Source organism: Pyrus communis, chromosome 11 (assembly GCF_041283825.1).
Source record: "Pyrus communis isolate YQ-2024b chromosome 11, ASM4128382v1, whole genome shotgun sequence".
Classification (NCBI taxonomy): Eukaryota; Viridiplantae; Streptophyta; class Magnoliopsida; order Rosales; family Rosaceae; genus Pyrus; species Pyrus communis.
In genome coordinates, this window is record NC_142575.1 from 19,262,467 (window position 1) to 19,281,959 (window position 19,493).

Sequence of the window (19,493 nt, forward strand, 5' to 3'; positions counted from 1 at the left end):
CTCCTCAGGAAAAACCTTCAAGGCAACAAACTTTAATACAAAATTAAATTTTAGACAACCCAGATGACTAATTTCCCAAGATTGCTTTACAATACAACATAATTGATCAAAATCCAAAATTTAACAATTTACCACAACTTTAGTTCCAAAGTATGGATTGCATGCATCAGAAAAATAACAAATTCCCTCTCTGGATCTTTTTTATTTATTTATTTATTTTTTTTTTCACTTAGAATCCCCCACAAATAGCTCAAAATCAAAAAACAAACCAAAAAGATAGCACAAATGGAAGACTTCGAGCAGTAGACACAAGCTTAACCTCAATAACTGGGTAAGCTTCAAACTTTTTCTCCTAGTCGGTGAGGACGCTGATCTCCTTCTCCATGAGGCCGTTGAGGGAGGCAGTGATGTCCTCGTCCTTGATTATCTTTGCTAGAAACCTGCTGGCATCTTTGTGGTGAACATCACATATGGACTGATGAAAAGGCTGAAATCACGATGACGAAGAACGATGGTAGGCAGTCTGGAGAGAGATCTTGAGATCGATGCTCGACTTGGGAATTTGAGTTCCAATTGTTGTCAAACACATGCTTGTTTGTTTTATTGATGCAGAAAACAGTCCAAATGCAATGAAACTAGAAAAACTATGTACTTTGACACCAATAAGCTTGTGATCTTTTCAATACTCATACTTATGGTCCTAGTAGTGCATTATATACTTTTATTTTCTTGAGTTCCAATGGGTGTCGAAGGCATGCTCGTTTGTTTTCATTAAAGTCGAAAATAGACCAAAAACACTCCAAATATAAAAAAACTTTGCACTTTTGACACCCAATAAGCTTTTGATCTGTTGAGTAATCATTATTATGGTCCGCATTATATGTATTTATTGATGCCAAAAATAGTCTAAATGCACTGAAAATAGAAAGAAAAAAAATCTTGAACTGCCCAGCCTTTCGATATTGGGCTTTTTGTCCATTACAGTAGTATCCTCTCCATGTTCTTCCACATGCATAAAATCCAAGCAACTTTCGTTCACCACCTTCTTCGACCTTATAGTGGTATCCTCACCATGTTGTTACACTTTATGGTTTGGGTAGTAGGTGCAGTGGGTCTTGAACCAAAGAAGAATGGGAGAAGGGAGAAAGACGAATAGGAAGGCACGGTCAGAAAACTTTACCTAACCGAGTATCACCTAATTTGTCGATTAAATATTCTCCTCTTCGCGCCAAAAGTTGACTTGACAACGTTTTTCTTAACCTACAAACTATGTTCATCCCAAATAACCATTACTCGGACATCTTTACCCTTAGCCATGAACCTCCTTTGGTTTTTTATTCACTCAATTCTTTAATTTTCTGACCTGAAGCAAGGAAGAAGAAATGACACAAAAATAGAAGCAGGTAACTCGAAATCAAATTATGAAAGAAATTTTTTGTTGCAATCAATATAGTAATAAATAATAAGTAATATAATGATTTCTAACTATATTTTTAATTTTTAATTGCCATACAGTATTTCATTTTCAATTAAGTATCTTGTATGATATTGTTGCCCCAACCACCACATTTCCATTCTATTATTAATTTAATTTGAGCATGAGCCCCCGTAAACATATTCAATCAACCCAATATGTTGACCAACTTCGCCCTATCAGCTGAATTACCCATCGGATAAATAGTTGTTAACTGACGAAATTTCTTCCGTTGAGCATAATTTGGTAGGGCAAGCCGTAATTTCTAGTAGTGATATTATATGTTTATTGACACACCCCGACCGAAATCAAGTCGTGCTGGTCGTCACGTGAGAGTGACGTAACCATGTGCACAGTGCGGAAGCAAAATGATAAAGAGAAATACGAATAAATAAAAACCGAACTACTAATAGTACTAGCTAAGATAACATGCTAGTGTGAGAGTAAGTGTGAAATACACAACCAGAGCATGAGTAGCCTAAGTGCAGTCTAGCAGGACAAAACTAATTACACAACACCCAAAGGTGACCGTACAATGGTAATAATCTGTCAGATCTGCCGTGGATTCCTCGCAAGCCACCAAAAGCATTCCTCACTAGAACCTAGAGGGGCACAAAACAGAAAGTGTGAGTGGGCAGAAACAAAGCTTTTCAAAATCATTTCATTTCTCAAAAGTTCTAACCCCTTGTCGTAAAACCTGTATAATTTCCCAGAAAATATAATATATATATATATATATATATATATATCTATATATTCCACAACCATGCTCAGAATAGAAAAATTCACCAATATGCCATGTCAAATATCGCAGCATAAAAATATATGTAAGCCAGGTGATATAAATCAATGCAAATGATATGTCAGCCGGAGTCACCTAACGTGACCTGCACGGATGAATCTAAAGCTCATCCATCTAGCCAGAGTCACCTAACGTGACCTGTACGGCTCAAATCCACATCTCAACAAATATACCTGCACACGAGTCGGAACCACCTAAAGTGGTCTATAAGACAGGAATGGGTTTAAATAAATACGCTTAAGTGCTACGATCACGTGAAGACTGTGTGAATAATCGCGGGTCACCTACGAGTTGGAACCACCTATAGTGGTCTGTACGACAGGACTGTGCACCTAACTTGGATCCAAGATGAACGTATGGTGCGAGAGGTGAACATCACGTGAAGGACTGTGCCCTAACTCTGGGCAGGAGCACTAACACCGGGGTGTAGGTTTATCAGCTCTCAATGCCTCTCAACATAATCATCATAATGCAACTCATCATTATCAACACATAAACTCATCTGGAACTTACCTGAGCACCCGCAACGTCAACAACCATAAACATAAGCAATAATGCACATTTAAAGTATAAGCATATTTGGCATGGCATTTCATTTCATAAAATCATTTAAATTCATTTTCTGGGAAAAATACCAAGTATATAGGTATATACGGAAAACCAAAAGCCCACTCACTGGTATGTGGAAGGGTCGTAGCCCCCAAGCCTCGATTGACTGCGCTCGTCCTGAGGATAGGTTTCACCTATATGCGAAACAACTATATAAACGATAATTTAAAGCACATAAATGAAACTAGCTAATAACTTCTCATACATTGCTCAAATGAGGTGTTTAAATATACCAACGTGATCTACTCAACACCACAAACATCCCCATATTTTTAAAATAATTTTTGGACGTCTCACGCGCCACCACGCACCGGACAAGGCACGGCCAGACACGCCCCCACCCACGGCCATGTGTCTGGCACGCTTAACGGAACCTTAACGCCGTTAGGGAATATTCTGTTAAAACCTTAACAAAAGTTAATGGCCGTTACCTGATGTCATTAGAATATTCCGTAAACTCTGACGGAATATTCATCTCCTTCTCCAGTGAGCCTCGCCAGTCGCCGCCGTCCGCCGTCGTCAGCACCGCCATCTGCAACTCATGGTTTCGCCGGTTTCTGGAAAAACTTCAAAACGTCATATCTTCTTCATTTCTCAACCAAAATCCATGAAATTTGTACCAAAATGAAGCTTATGAAGAGTAGAATAAAACCTTACCCTTTCAAGCCCTAAAACCAACGAAAAGTCGCCTAAAAAACCTACGATATTCCGGCCAAACTTGCAACTCACTGAACTCGAGCTTCCCGACGTCCAAAACACCTCAAATTTCTTCCTCGAGCTTCGTGAAGACGTTCTAAGGTTCACTATAACCTCAAAACTCGATGAAACCTCCGCGATCACGAGTGCATGAACAGTACCTCAAATCGGAGATCCTTGGTTCTCGGGTTTCCGAATGTTTCACGTCCTAAAAATGGTATGGATGAGTTCTTGGGCTTGCTAGGAGTCCAAAAATACCAACAATGATTTCGATCCATGCCTGAAATGGTTGGTTCAAAGGTTGTACGGTTTGTAAAGGAATGGAAGAAATCCGAGAGAGGGAAGAGAGAGGGAGTACACGGGAGTGAAAGAGAGGGTTTGAGTGTGTGTGTGGTCCAGCTGAGTCACCAACCAAAAACAAATCACCCACAACACCAACTAACGTCCAAGGGCAAAATCGTCATTTCACGTCATCGATAAAGTAATTCAGGATGGGCTGTCACATTTATTTATTTATTTCCTTGTGTATTTAATTATAAGAATTAAATTAATTCAATTATATATGCCTAGAAACACAACAAATATATAATCAAACATGAATGCACAGCAAAGACCTCGCGGTGCATTCACAAATTCTTTCTCTTCTTTGCTCTCCTTTTCGTGCAAATTCTATACAACCACCTAGAAAATCAAAACAAATAAAATGATGGAACTCGATCGGTCAGATTCTTATCCCTCTGTCTGCCTTTTCCACCGTTTGAACTTCAAGTTGGGTTCGAGTTGCAGCTTCAAGTACGTACGAAAGTTGGGTTCGCGTTGGGTTCAAATTTAAATTGGGAATCATCCCAATCCATTTGGTTTCCGTTTGATACGAACCAAAACTTGAAATTCCACAAAATAACACAGAATTAACAATGTAATAACGGGAGAGGCTTCTCGGGGGAGAAAGATCTTGAGATCAGTAGTCCTTCCACCGTGGTCAGATAGAACGAAGTGGATATGAACAGGGTGTTAACAGAGCAATAGTAGGGTACTAATGAATATCTCACGAAGTTAATACGGAACCAACATTGCTTCATATTTTATTAAAAGAATATCATTGTCACACTCTTTTTAACTTTTACACGCTCCAGATCTAGTATACTCAGTTTGTTACAACGTACAATAAAAAAAACAAAACAAAAGAAAGCACGCACAGTATACAGTGTACACACACAGCGGAAAGAAAAGGAAATCAACTGATAAGTAAAAAAGAATAATCAAAGTCTCAAAGATATATAAAAACTAGGAATAAATTATCAGCCAGCAAATCACCAAAGGCAGCAGTAGAGAAACCCTAACAACATGAAAACCCTAAATAGCATCCCGTGATTGTGATTCACACAAAGTGATCCAGATGAATCTTTATCATGATCGCCAGTGGCAGTGTCATCCGCTTTGGGATGGTCGAAACTGGCAGGAACAATTGTATCCGGGACAGAACCATCATCAGTGCCGTCACCACCTGGAGATGGGGACCCGCCGGGACTGCTTGCTGTTGCTGGACCTGGGGACTGGTCCTGTGTGGGTGTGGTTGGGTTTTGTAAACTCTTTGGCAACCCTTGTCCGTGAGCGACGCTGATCTTAAAGTGCTGCCCGTTCTTGCATTGGTCGCCATCATAATACCCTGAAAAGAAATAGTTCATCCCTTCCTTTTCCAAAGGCACTGCCACCGACACCTTGCGTACTGCCGTGTTTGACGGGTCAGCTGCCGACCATTGCATTGTGTCGTTTTCTAGAGCATCGTTGTAATCGCACAGCTTGTATGTCGTCAAGTTATATGTTTGCACAACTGAGTGGTTGGTGTCCGTATTAAAAACTGCATAACAATCACGTCTATAATCAACTCTTCGGTAAGTAAATATAAAGCTGAACGAAGCTAAGTTAACTAAAGAAGCATTAGATTGAATTATAATATTACTCAAATAAAAGAAACTTCGACAAAATTAATCCATATACATATTATTTCCCCGAGCAAAAGCAATAAAAGGTTTTTGGTTCTTGGTCTTCATATTTGCCAGAAGATAACATTCTTCAGGTATTATATATATATCATATATAGCAGTTGCAGGACACTGACTAACTAAATGTTTTAAATAAGTATACCTATGTACATGCGTCAGCTCTAGATTACCAAGGCAGTGGAGAAATAATCAGGCTGTCCAGTTGCACAACCTATAAAACATCCTGTCTTTATTTGCCGACAAGCCGAATGATTATGTACTGCCGTTCCGTTTGAATAAGATTTTACCCTTTTTTTTACGTACTGCTAAACTTACAATTATTTAGTTGTTCAACTGTTTTGTTGTTTGATTGTCAACATCTTCATTTCAATTATATCTCGTGAAACATGACTTTGCGCATGTTTTAGCTGACCAAACATTTTATAATTTGAATAATCTAAACTACATATTAATAGAATTTTGGTTGTCATCTAAAACTCTATAAGATTACCATCCTAACCTCTAATTAAAAGTGAACTCTAAATGAAAAAATATGAACAGTAATATAATTTCAAAACAAATCAAATTTTTCTTTTTTTAAAGCTTCACCTACATATGATTTTAACATACCTCAAATATTAAAAAAAAAAAAAAAAAAAAACAACAACAACAAAACAAAAACAAACAAAAACTTCTGTCCCCTCTCTCCCCATTTAAAAAATAAAAAATAAAAAATATTTACCCACACTTTTGTGTGGGCATGTACTAGTTGTTTACAAAAATAAGTCTTGATTAAAAACACAAAATGTTAATGGTTTTAATCATTAAAATGCATTATACGAATAACTTTAAAAATAGGGCAGTGCTAAATAGATTAAATTTCTAATCTAAATTATGTAAACTAAGTTACGTGGTTGTTGATGATTAAATTATTATTTAACTATTGATTAACGTGCTTATTTCTTAGTAGTGACACATCATTTAGTTTGTAAATTTTGTCTCCCTAGCATTAGCCTTAAAAATATATAGACACATGAATATAATAATTTGGGTAATGTTAAGAAGACTAAATTTGTAGATAAAATTTACAAATTAAATAATATGTCACCAATAGAAATGAGCATAGTTATCAATGGTTAAGTAATAATTCAAGTATCAACTTCTATGTTATTTAGTTTTTAAGATTTTATTTACAAATTAAATCTCCTAACATTACCCTAATAATTTATGCAACTCCAAACCTCGATTGGAAATTGGAAACAGAATAAATTAATAGGCTTTGACCTGGTTGGGGGATAATCAAAAGAATTGAAAAGAAACAGAAGAAAATGGTAACTGTATTCTAAGGGAATTTTAACGAAAAATCTACGGTACTGTTCATTTTAACAAAAAATCATATTTTTATACTAAAAAGTTAATTCTGGTACTATTTATTTTACCTTTTATTTTTTCTTTATCATTAAAATTCAAAATTTTCAAACCTTTTTTATTAATTTTTCTGTATTCTAATTCATGTTCCAAGTGATGAGTTGGGTGGTTAGTAGGCAGGGCCGAAGCGTCGGCGGTGGTAGCTTTGGCTACACGTGAAGTACACATGGTTTGACAGAAAAGTCTGTGCACTTGATTGGAGTACACTAGACAGTATGCTTTTCTTTCTTTCTTAATGTTTCTCTCTTTGAACTTTAGCTTTTCCACTAACGTGAATGCTGTTCTGGGAAAAAGCAACGTGATTACATACTTGATGAGGCAATTACACTACTGCTTAATTAAGTTATTACTATTAACACACAGATTAGCAGAATATTTATAAAAAAAAAACAAATTAAAAAAGAAGGAATATTACTGTACAACACCTCAAATTCTTTAATTTCCAAACACGAAATTTGGACAAATTAAACCAGGAAATAGCTCAAGGATACTCAAGAAATGATTTACGCATCCATGAATGTCTTTTTTTTTTTATATTAATAATCAATTGTAGAGACATGCAAAAATAAACATAGTTTGGAAATGATGATATACTTTCGAAGCATTAATTATGAATTAATAATTAATTATGATGAATTAATAATGATGATATATTTTTCTTTTCTTTTTGGATATGAATTAATTATGAATAATTACAATTCAAGGACTAATAATCGCAATTTTCTTTGCCAAATGTTAACATTAATGGGTTAAGTTGTCCACTGCTAAGAAGAAGGGAAATCGATAGAGATCGAACCCACAACAGAGCGATAAAACGTAATTTGCAACTGATAGCAATTGATATTAACATAATATTATCGATCGAAAGAGCAAAAAATGAAAGAAATTGATGGATAGTGATGAAAGGAAGCTTACTGAGAAAATCTCCCAAACTGAATGTCTTGGCGGCAACCCATTTCTGATAGTTCACAGATTCATACCAACCGGAAGAGTCACCGACTGTATAATTCTTGTAAGCTTCAACGCCTGATATTCCTGAAAACGAAGGAATAACAAGAGGAAGAAGAAGGACAAGGAGAAAAAACAAGCTAGTGTACTTGCTCTGTAGTAATGGTTCCATTGTTTTTTGGTTGGAGTTAGTGAAGACTGAAAACAGAGAGAGGGGATATTGAAGAACAAGGGGCATCAACTGTATATGTACATACATGTATTGTATGGATGCTGCCAGCTAGCTATAGCTAGCCACCCAGCAATTGGTGCGTATTATGTTTATGTTTACCCCTACTTTTTATTGGAATTACCAAAACGGTCTCTCTTTCCTTCCTGTCGGTTCCGGTATGAAGTCTCAGAGTAATGTATGGTGTGACTCGTCTCGTTCACGCAACATCTTTTGTGATAAAATTATATATAACTTGTATTGTGTGGTTTAACTTTTAATTATATCAAAGTTTTTTTTATAATGAAATTAGGTTTCACAACTGGTGTGCTGATAGTAGTATACAAGTTGAGAATATGACCTCTCTCTTAAATGTTGACAAAACATAACTCATGTTTCCAATCAAATAAAATAGTCGTGTGTGATTGAATAATAAATCATAATGCAAGTTTTGTAGTTTGATTGCTTGCATTATTTATAAGAAAATATTATTTACACACTTATTTTATTTTATTTTTTTTGTAGTTTGATTGCTTGCATTATTTATAAGAAAATATTATTCACACACTTATTTTTAGTTTTTATGTACTTATTTTAATTGCAATCATCAGATTGAAGAAAATTAATGGTAAAAAATTAACAAAGATGTGTGAAAGATAAAAATAGATGTGTAAATAACACTATCCTATTATATAGCTCAAATTTGGTCATGATCTGATTTATGTATTATTGTTCACTTTTAAAAATTACAAAGTCTGTGTTGTCCGTAGGCTGAGTAATTAGGAACTAATTACATCTTCAGTCGTTTGAATGCTGATGTGGACGTGCCAATTAGCTGCCGAGCTCGATTGCTCAAATTTTTTTTTTTTATAATTATTTTATAAAATTTTACTTATTAATGAAAGAGAGTTCGAAACTATTACATTTATTTAGAGAAAGGTAAGAGTTTCAAATCTGAAACGCGGATAGAAATTTAACAACTTATCTACTAGAATTTTTTTTTTTTAATCAGTTGCATCACATGCGGTTGGGCAAATAACTTGAATGTGGTGATGTGATAAATATGCTGCTAACTTCTAAATCGATTCTAGTCTTCGAAGAGATCGCAATCTTCGAAAGGATCCAAAATGCCCAGCATCTACTATCTCTCCTTGTTCTCTTTGATCTTTTGGACCCTTAACTACTTGTTGAAGCCCCAGCGCTTTTCTGAACAGAATGGTTTTCATGCCCGAAAAAAGAGGGAAAGGAGGGAATGGGTGAAGAGAAAGAGGGAGGGAGAGGAAGTATCAATCTGGGTTTCAAGAGGGAGAGGGGAGGGATGGGACGAAGAGAAAGAGGGAGGGAGGGAGAGAAGTTTCAATTGGGGTTTCGAGAGGAAAAGGGGAGGGATGAGACGGAGAACAGAGGGAGAGAGAGAAGTTTCGATCTGGGTTTCGAGCAGGAAATGGGTGAGATGGGATGGAGAACAGAGGGAGGGAAAGGGAGAAGCTTCGAGGGAGAGGAAGAGGTTTGTCGAAAAAGGAAAAAGAATTAGTAATATAATAATATTATCTTTTTTTCAATTTTTAATACCAATGGCTCCAATAATTTATTTTTACAGGTGAAGATGCACTCCGATAATTATTATTCACTAAGGCAATTATGGTAGTGTTATTCAAACACTTATTTTTACTTTTCACATACTTTTTAAATTTTCAATTGTTGTATCGAATAAATTAAAGAAGATTAGTAACAAAAATTAATAAGGGTGAGTAAAAGTTAAAAATGAAGGTGTGAATAACACTATCGAGGCAATTATTGGCCTAAGAGTAACTCCACCGAGACCATTAGCTCAATGGATCGATGACTTCCCCATCCCAATAGCCCCAGCTGCAAGCTCCAACCCATGCGAGCGTGTGGGCTGAGGGGAGGCCCGAGCGAAAGGCCTAGCTCGAATTGGTGGCCAGAGAGCCTGAGGGATGTGTGATGTGTGGCTGACGTCAAGGTGACCCGGCTCAAATTTGTCCGTTTTCCTTTGTTGGAATCTGGAAAAAGAATGGGATGCATGCAGGGAATTAAGCCCTCAAATTAAACCACAAGAATTGCAACACAACATGATTTAAAGCTCAAAAACACAAGATAGTGATAGAAACATCACATGGGTTCGAGATTGAGAGCTCAAGCTCTCGGCTTCAATGGTAGGACCTCGCACCATGCACCAATGCCGCATGCAAGGCCATGGTTGGGTTCCTTGAGTTCCAGGGATTCCAAAAATATTATTTTTGAGCTTGATTTGTTGAAGGTTTGAAGAAGAAGGAGGAAGAGAGCTCACGAGAGTGAGCTGGAAAAGATGGAGAGAAAGAAAGAAAAAAATGAAGAGAGAGAGAGAGAGAGAGAGAGAGAGAGAGAGAGAGAGAGAGAGAGAGAGAGAGAGAGAGAGAGAGAGAGAGAGAGGGAGGGAGGAAGAACCGGTCAAATGAGAGAAAAAAAGGAAAGGCTGGGGATGTTTGATGGACTGGGTGAGGAAAAAATACTAACATTTTATTGTTTATTGCCATGACTATTCAGTTTAGGGATGGAGATGCAAAATACATTCACTGTTCATTAAAGGTAATTACTGTTCATTGGATGGATTCCATAGTGAGTTGCCCTAGGGGGCCTTTACAATGCTGAAGTTGCTCTAAGGGCATACCAAAAACAAAAATAAAATGCCTAATTGGATTATTAGTCCCCGTGGTGACAGGGTAGTTGGAAGATAGGCAATTATTGACCTAAGGACAATTATTAGGCTAAAACGACTGTTAATTGTTAACACGTGTAGTTGGCTCATGTGCTAATAATTTATAGAATTTTTAATTTTGGACATAAATCCTAACAAGCTTAATTCATAATTTTTTTTTTTAATTTCTTCCAACTATCTTGTCATCATGGGAACTAATCTCTACTAATTAATAAAATACTTATTGTCAACCAAAACCCTATAAAATTACCAGTTTAACCATCTAATTAAAACAGACCATGAATAAGAAATATAGGACAAAAATGTAACAACCAAATTTTGCTTTTTTTTTTTTTTTTTTCAAAATCTCATCTACATGTAATTTTAACATATATCTAAAAAAAAAAAATTAAAAAATTAAAAATAAAAAAAAACTTCTCACTCCCACATTATCTATCACCCTATTCCTCTCATTCAATTTCAAAAACAAAAATAAAAAAAATTTCGCCCATATCCTAGTAATCCAATTAAGCCAAAATAAAATAAGTCTAATATAAAAAAGGCAACAGAAAAATGAAAACAGGCGGGGAAGATTCCCATTACATGGAAGACCATTTCTTTCTCAAAATACGGTAGTAAAGAGAGATGGTCAGTCAGTCTGTGTGAGAAGAAGAAGAAAATGAATTCGTCGCCGCCGGCAGAGGAGCCCCCTGATCTGGTGTGCCAGATCGACAACGCCCAGGGCATGGTCGACGCCCTCACCACCGTCCGATGGAAACGCCAGCAGGTGTGTCCCTCCCTCCCAACCTAAAACGCTTTCAATTTTGATGCTTGCTTGCTTTCTTTCTTTCTACTGGAAATTGAACGCAATTGCGGAAGAATCTTTTATGTTCTTCTTACCACTAATTATCAAGGGTTTTGTCATAACTCTCTCTCTGTCGTCGCAATTTCGATAAATTCAGGACGCGGTGGTGGAATTATCAGAGCACGGCGTCGTTTTAATTGTGGAGGAAACCGGTTGTCTTCAGGCCAAAGTTTATTTGCAGCGTGAGGTAGTTACCATTGCTGATTCATGGATTGTTATTTTCCTTTTGTAAATTACTAAAAGAATAAGGAAAAGGAAATGAAATTTGATGTTGAATTGGTTGGTTGTTTGTAGCTGTTTACTCGTTACGAATACAACGGGCAAGGCCGCCCCCGGTTTGGAATCAGTTTGGGGCTCTTCGTCGATTGCTTGAACACATTTTCAGTTCCTGGACAATCAACCATTCTCGAAATTCGCTATCCCGGCCCTGACATGCAGCTTCTTCTCAAGTATTTCTTTCACAGTTGAATTGAATATTTTGTTCATTTCTGGATGCAATGCATTAATACTTACTTGTTCATGATCCTTGTATTTATGCTTTCAATCCACGATAACTGAATCGAACTTTTTTCATGGCTATGTTATCTTCCCTGTTTTGTCAGGTCTGTTGATTCGTTGGATGCTTGCATTTATGCAGAGATCAGGACAAGAATCCCAGATACAGTTTCATGGGACTACAATTTTGAACCCGCAGGGAGCACCCCGCTCACCTTTACTGTTAAGGTATGCTGCTCTGCTCATTTATTTTTACTCGTATCGAGGGTGTACATGCTGCCTCATTTGGTCTCTCAATAATTAAATTGGTGCCCTTTCGTAGTTTGCTTCCAGTGCAATAAGGTCGCTACTGAGGCGTCCCTGGAGAAGTCTTCTTAACATTCTTCTTATGTTTCCTTTTTCTATCTTTCCAAACACTTTCTGACCCATACCTTCTGTATTAAAGATAAAAATAGTCCAAGGTTTATGTTTTAAAGTTTAAAAAAAAAAAAAAAAAGGGGTTAGGTATTGACAAGAAGCGGCATCCACTTGTATTTCATCTCTTTTCCGTTTCATAAGTGGGTGCTGACTCCAAATAGTTTTCGAATCAACCTCTACTGTGCTTCTTAAGTACTAGTTTTACCTGCCACTATGTGCGCATAGTTATCATATTTGTCCTCAATATAAGTTTTAAGGTCAATGAGAATATGAATGTTCAAGGTGTGTGCGCTTGTGTGCTCGTGCATCTGACTCTCTAACCAACAGAAAGTTTTAGCCCTTTTAAGACAAAAGAATATTAAAAGGAACGACCTGCCGATTAACAATACTTGTGAAGGAAACAGTCATGCATTCGCTATATAGTGTATAGCACTCAAACATAAATGTTCTTGATGTATTGAATATGTTCCGACTCATGTTGAAGTCTTTTTCCTAATTGTTGTTTGGCATCTAATTTAATTAACAGTCTGCGGCGCTGAAGGAAGCAATCGATGATCTTGAGTGGCCTGGATCAAGCATCCAGATCAGTTTACAACCAGTTCCTCCAACTGTTACATTCAGAGGTGAAGGCCACGGAGATTTGCAGGTAAAAGATTGTTCTAACTTGAAAGCAAGCACTTACTGTGATGATTCGAATATCAGAGAATAAAGTTTGACTTTATTGCAGATAGACTTGATGTACTATGTGAATACCGATCTTTTGGTTGCATTTCATTGTGATCGTCAAGTATCTTACAGGTTTGTCTTGAATCACTTTCGAACCATTCCATCCACTGTGTCACGTCTAATTTCTTAATGTTGGTTCTTACCCTGATGTTCTTAGGTATAAATACAAGTTTCTTCGAGCAACTACTTCAAACATACCGAGCAGCGTCATTAAAGACAACAGAGGAAGCAAGTTGACTATTGGGAGAGGGGGATTGCTGAAAGTTCAACACCTAGTTTCAGTGGCAAGACCATCCACTTCACACCCTCGGATTGATTCTGCTGGGTATCAGCAACCCAGTCGAATTGCTTATATCGAGTTCTTTGTCAAACCAGAGGAGGATGAAGACACTGCCAACGGTTAGTAGGCAGTAAATCGAGTTTGTAGCTACAGTTTTCGCATTGTAATTTCAGCCGTGAATCTCACTTGGTGTCCCCACTAAAACTAATTGTGCAAGTGTTTTCTTTCGTGCACCAAAAGGAAAGCACACTATGACATGTTTTCGCGTAATAATTATGCGCATTCCTCCGATAAATATAGCAATATGATGGTATTCGTTTTACAAATACAACGTTTCAAAGTTAAATTTGCCAAGGTTGAAAGCGAATGAAGAGTTTATTCCTACTCCGTGGCAGAGTGCCCGAGCACAAGTTATCAGCCTGAAATATCTTATATCTTAGAGGCGTCAGCCGTGACTCGACTCAAGGCAACGGCAGTCTTTGAGCCAGACGGGCGACCCAAATGCTTGCTGATGAAATCCCCGGTCACCAAGAGCTTCGCCAGATCCACATTGGTTTTCACACCGAGTCCATTAAGCATGTATACAACATCTTCAGTGGCAACGTTACCTGAAGCTCCTTTAGCATACGGACACCCACCTAAACCCGCAATGGAGGAATCCACCGTGCTAATCCCCATCTGTTCAAACGAAAATATTATGGATTACGAGTTTGCAACACATTATTTACTCATGAAACCATCTTCAGCGCGGAAGATTGTTCATTGTGTATCGTACTTCTACCTATCATTCATATGTAAAACGATGTTCTTTTACTTTCTGAAAAACAATAATATGAGACACTTTTGACATGTTAAGATCGCTTACTTGAAGAGACACTAGGATGTTTGAGAGAGATTGCCCATAGGTGTCATGGAAGTGAACAGCAAGCTTTTCAACAGGAACAGCAGCCATTACAGCTTCCAGCATGGGGACAACCGTCCCTGTTCCAAAGAAAGACAGAAAAGAAAGAAAAGAAATTACGTACGAGGCCAAAAATATGGAACCAGAGACAGATACGATAGTTTGAAAACAATAAAGTCGATAATCGTATGTCTCTTGGAGGAAACACAAAAGTTCACCCCATGAATCAACACTCATCTTTAGGGGCCTTGTCTAGTACAATCGTATAAGGTCTCAATCTATCAAATGCTCGAGTTCAATTCTTGGATGCAGCCATCCAAGGACTCGACAAATGTGGAGTCAGCAAGGGGTAACGACCTTCATTGAATATAAACACATTTTCTCCATCCTAATGTTGGGTATCCGAAAGATCCATCCAAATCGAACTAAAACATCTGCATCAGTATTGGTTATCTCCATCCTAATGTCGAATGACTATGCCTAAAATGAGGTAAAATTTGTGCCAAATGGTCTTAGTCGAACACAAGCTAAAAGATAAGAAGAAATAATGATTCGAGAGTCCAGATACAGAAGCTTTAAAACAAATGAGAATGAACAAAACTTTGGACAAAGTTCAGTGTGTTACCAGGTGTACCAACACCAATTGTGTCACCAAGAGATATTTCAAAGCAGCCCATGTTGTAAAGTTCTTTTGCTACATATGCCACTCTTGATGGAGGAATTGCTCCCTCCACTGGACATCCAACGACACACGAGACATACCTATCCATGGTAAAAACAAGTTTATTCATAAAAGAACCACCTAAAAGAAAAAATGTTCCTTTTTGTCGTCGAAGAAGTAGAAAAGTTAGATTACCACCTAAAGGATAATGAAAATGATACATAACGTTGAACTGTACTTCTGTCTAACTAATTATACAGAGCTCATAAACCAAACTCCTGTAAAGGCATTCATACAACCAAGCACAGAATTTTAACTTTTTAAATAATCACAAGACAGTAAACTCTTATCTGCTGCAAAATCGACTTTGAAGTGAGATATACCATCCTATCTAACCCACCAGATCAAACACTAAATTCGTTATCCTCTATCGCAAGGGGAGAAGAAGGTAAAGCATAACGCCCTACGTAAATGGAGAAACAACACAATCGAAAACCCCAAGACAAGATTTAATGACAGCATAAGCACACCGTGGAGTGATCTATGGCCTTGTATCATGCCCAGCACTGTTTTCTCACATACTTTTATGTTTTCAATTTTCATGCTATGTTATTGTCTGTAAGTAACAAGAATATGCGAGGGGTCAGAAACCAAAGATGAATGGAAGAAAATATGAATTAACTAGTGCAACAGAAAGCTCGTGCTTTCATCTGCCATCTCAAAGGGTTAGCCACAATGTTAAGGCAACTGAGGCCATGTGTCAAGGAAGGTTAGCCAAATGATAGCATATTTTGTGGCTTATCATTTCCATTCTTAAAAATTGCATTGTAAAGGAAGCGTGCCCTTGGTAGAGAAAATACAGAGATCTAACGGAGACATCATGTACGAGAATGGTAGCATAGAGTAGCTAGAACTGCATACCAATCTACTTAACAGTTAACATCCATTTAATGCAAGCACAGAGATTTAACCCTTTGAACGTACTCTAATGTTATACAGATTTTTCCTCCCAAGGAGACAGAGAGAACAAGAGAGCATGAAAGAGAAAAAAATTCATATAAACCCTACTTTAATCTTGATAAACCATCCATTTCATTTCTTGACCCATAAGATGATTTGAAAGGATAAGGAGGTAGCTGTCGTGCTTAGTTTATTTCGTAAACATTCTGTGAAAATGAGATAGAGAACATACCCTCGTACAGGAATTGAAAGCTCTTTTGCAGCACGAGTTACAGCACGATAACGAACAAGGCTTTCTTCAATGCTACAATTGATGTTTGACTTTGAAAATGATTCAGAAGCTGATGCAAATACTGCTATATCTTTAGCACCTGCTGCAACAGCTGCTTCAAACCCCTGTAAAAAATGGCGTTATATGTCAGATAAGTTGCATGACGAATGTCTGGTATTTCTAGAGATCACTCACTTTTAAATTGGGTGTCAGTACAGGCAATCTAGCACCCTCCAGATTGTGAACTGCTTCCATTACGTCCTTTGCATCTGCTAGCTATACAGACAGGAAAATGGAATGTATCCGTTACTAAGATTCAGCTTCAAAATTAAATTAAGACGAGCTAGGTTTGTTTACTTTCTTGAAATACGAAAAAAGTTTGGTTAATTCGCGGAACCTCACTTTGTAAGATAAAATTGAAGTTATCAATACTAAAGGGTAAAATTACCTGAGGAACCCATTTGGGCGATACAAAACTCGTAGCCTCAACAACAGACAACCCACAAGATACCAGTCTCTGAATCAGTTCAATCTTTACGGATGCAGATATAATATTCTTTTCATTTTGTAATCCATCCCTTGGACCTACTTCTACTATCTTCACAAACTTTGGCACGCCTTTCAAAAACTGTTTAGTTCAAGGCAAATCAGTGAAAAAAAAGGAAACGTTATCTGCTAATCAAAGATTACGGCATCCTCATACGATATTTCAAAACAAGAAGAGAACACATCATCATCTAATTTAAGTTATTGAAGCACCTTATTTGTTGTATCTTTTTCATTGCACTTGGCGTTATATTGATCTGACAAATACCATGAATCGCACACATTTCCAAATACCCTGTGATTCCTGCCTAAGCTCAAGGTCCGTTGATTGAAGGAGTCACCATGGGACAGGTCCCTGTCTCTTGTATGTCTTTTCCATGGAAAGCCTTCTCTTGCATATTCATCATAATCTTCGCTGAAAATAAATAGAGGTTAAGGTTAGTTATCGCTCTAAGATTATTACAGTACAAAGCAGCTGGACTACATATTCTAAAGGCAAGAAACAATTAAGAGCTGACTTATTGAACTTAAACACGGAATAAGAAGATTAATAGATCAATTTGATCAATTTGATCTTTAACTTAAATGTAAGGGGAAGAACAAGCTCTTGTCTCTATCCCTTTGATCAGTCGATGGTCACCATAGCACATGCTTGCACATATGCATGCATGGGCACAAGTGCACATATATGGACATAACATCAAAGGAACACTGTCAGTTTTTGAGTGTTTTGTAAACACGAAAGCACATGAATGGATACATATGTACATTCTGAGTGTTCCACAAACCAAACACCACACAAATTACTTACTCGCAGCTATTGGATGTGCTGCAACTTCTTCCTTCAATCCAACAGGTTCCCATTGCCGCATCATCTGATCTAGATCTGCAAGCAGTAGACGAGAACCTCTGAATCCGATCCATGGTACCCATGCTAGGCAACTTGTCAAAACCAAGTGGCTCCTCCAAGCTTGACATGGTGGAAGTAGACGGAAAAAAACCAACTGAATTCACCACAACACACAAGTAAATATCTGCTAGAAGCCTAGAAAACATACGTTTCTAGCATGAAACCACCAACACACCATGAACAGGTTATGCAAACAGGATAAGTAAACATTAACAATATTCTCCTACTTTGCCAAAGCAGCCAAATAACCATCAAACCAACAAAAAAAAAAAAGGCTTAATCTCAGCTACAATCTGTATGGAAAGCAAATTAACAATAAAAACATTACACAATCCAATGAACATAATTAAGCATCAAAACCAGAACTCTGTTTTGCTCCCAACAAAACCAAACTCAAACAAAAAATGTTATAAATAGTTTCAAATTTATAATGAAAAAAAAAAAGAGGAAGGTGAGGGAAACAGACCTGAATTCCTTGGGGGAGGAAGGGAAAAATTAGGGTTAGGGTTTCTGAGAAGAAAAACAGAAACCCTACAAAATGGGAATAATTTAGGCAGTTTGAAATCGTTATGTTATGGATGGTTAGATGAAAAAAGAGTTTGAAGAAGAAGAAGAGAAGGTGATGAAACGTGACGGAGTTGGTTAAAGCGTTTGTAATTGTAAGGGTTGATGGGATGGGATGGATTGGTAGGTTGGTGGACGACGTTAAATTATAAATTCAATTATTTTTCGTGATTACAAATTAAGCTTTTCCGGATTTTTTGTGTTGTTCGTTCTTTTCTGTCTTTGTTTGTTCTTTCTGTCTTTGTTTGTGTTTCTTTTTGTCCACAATTTTCTTCTTGTTGAATGGAAGACTGGTGAGGCATTCACATCTCTCCCGTCTATCACGTTGCGTGTGGGTAAATTGTAATGGCGCGGGAGGTCAGAAGAGGTGGTAGGTTGTTTTCAGTTGGAAGTTGGTCACTTTCTTTTATTATTATTATTTTTTTTTGGACAAGGTCTTTTATTATTTTTAATGCTTGGTCTCTCCTAGGGCTGGGCACGGGCCGGGCCGGGCCCAATTTTGAAGGGACCGGACCGGACCTAGGTTCAAAGGGAACGGGGCGGGCCGGGCCGGGGATTACATTTTTTAATATAAGAACCGGACATTACCCGGCCCGGTTGAAACGGGCCGGTTCAGGCCGGGTCCACGGGTCCCTTTTTTTTTTTTTTTTTTTGGTTGTTTGAAAGAAAAAAAAAATTGTACATATTCACAGATTGCAAACTGCACAGATTGCAATCTGCACAAAAAACTACACAGATTGCAATCTGCACAAAACTGCACAGATTGCAAACTGCACAGATTTGCACAATCTGCACAAAACTGCACAGATGAATCTACAACAAAAACAACAGAACTGTAATATTATCCTTTCAAATTTTCAATATTATTTAAGAGCATCTATTACACTCACTCACCTGCTATCTCGTTCAACCGTCAACTAAAGTTTGAAAATCCTCCCAACTTAATAAGGTACAAGATCATAAAAAGGGAATAGAACCGCAACTAGAAGTAGACCAATCTCTTCAGTTTGATTGTAATGCAGCGTCCATTGTTCCAAAAGCCCCAACCCTAT

General features: G+C 37.4%; 3 protein-coding genes across 3 annotated transcripts; 1 reads left to right on the forward strand and 2 right to left on the reverse strand.

Moving 5' to 3' along the window:
* Positions 1-4,634: 4,634 nt before the first annotated feature.
* LOC148693004 (early nodulin-like protein 18) lies at positions 4,635-8,376 on the reverse strand. Its single transcript, XM_088680620.1, has 2 exons — positions 7,907-8,376; positions 4,635-5,439 (listed from the first exon to the last, which is right to left on the reverse strand). Exons 1-2 carry the CDS (start codon positions 8,196-8,198, stop codon positions 4,892-4,894), a joined length of 840 nt encoding a protein of 279 aa, XP_088536746.1. The 5' UTR covers positions 8,199-8,376; the 3' UTR covers positions 4,635-4,891.
* Positions 8,377-11,374: 2,998 nt separating this feature from the next.
* On the forward strand, positions 11,375-13,954 carry LOC148693005 (PCNA domain-containing protein). The gene is made up of 7 exons (XM_088679646.1): positions 11,375-11,632; positions 11,808-11,897; positions 12,005-12,159; positions 12,313-12,433; positions 13,149-13,268; positions 13,350-13,420; positions 13,506-13,954. The coding sequence occupies exons 1-7, from the start codon at positions 11,525-11,527 to the stop codon at positions 13,750-13,752; spliced, it is 912 nt and encodes a 303-aa protein (XP_088535772.1). The 5' UTR covers positions 11,375-11,524; the 3' UTR covers positions 13,753-13,954.
* LOC148693006 (hydroxymethylglutaryl-CoA lyase, mitochondrial-like) lies at positions 13,888-18,778 on the reverse strand. Its single transcript, XM_088679645.1, has 9 exons — positions 18,344-18,778; positions 17,779-17,971; positions 17,181-17,382; positions 16,870-17,049; positions 16,617-16,697; positions 16,383-16,546; positions 15,155-15,291; positions 14,494-14,609; positions 13,888-14,306 (listed from the first exon to the last, which is right to left on the reverse strand). The coding sequence occupies exons 2-9, from the start codon at positions 17,943-17,945 to the stop codon at positions 14,058-14,060; spliced, it is 1,296 nt and encodes a 431-aa protein (XP_088535771.1). The 5' UTR covers positions 17,946-17,971; positions 18,344-18,778; the 3' UTR covers positions 13,888-14,057.
* Between the last annotated feature and the right edge of the window lie 715 nt (positions 18,779-19,493).

What these genes read in the sequence shown, in the direction of transcription:
- LOC148693004 (XM_088680620.1), bottom strand. Translation starts at nt 8,198, where the DNA reads ATGTATGTACATATACAGTTGATGCCCCTTGTTCTTCAATATCCCCTC. An exon ending in CAGTTTGGGAGATTTTCTCA is followed by an intron (nt 5,440 to 7,906) that starts GTAAGCTTCCTT and finishes ATTGTTATGCAG; the next exon opens with TTTTTAATACGGACACCAAC.
- LOC148693005 (XM_088679646.1), top strand. Translation starts at nt 11,525, where the DNA reads ATGAATTCGTCGCCGCCGGCAGAGGAGCCCCCTGATCTGGTGTGCCAG. An exon ending in AAGTTTATTTGCAGCGTGAG is followed by an intron (nt 11,898 to 12,004) that starts GTAGTTACCATT and finishes GGTTGTTTGTAG; the next exon opens with CTGTTTACTCGTTACGAATA. An exon ending in CGCTCACCTTTACTGTTAAG is followed by an intron (nt 12,434 to 13,148) that starts GTATGCTGCTCT and finishes TTTAATTAACAG; the next exon opens with TCTGCGGCGCTGAAGGAAGC.
- LOC148693006 (XM_088679645.1), bottom strand. Translation starts at nt 17,945, where the DNA reads ATGTCAAGCTTGGAGGAGCCACTTGGTTTTGACAAGTTGCCTAGCATG. An exon ending in CTTTCAATTCCTGTACGAGG is followed by an intron (nt 15,292 to 16,382) that starts GTATGTTCTCTA and finishes TACCATGGATAG; the next exon opens with GTATGTCTCGTGTGTCGTTG. An exon ending in AATTGGTGTTGGTACACCTG is followed by an intron (nt 14,610 to 15,154) that starts GTAACACACTGA and finishes TCTTTGGAACAG; the next exon opens with GGACGGTTGTCCCCATGCTG.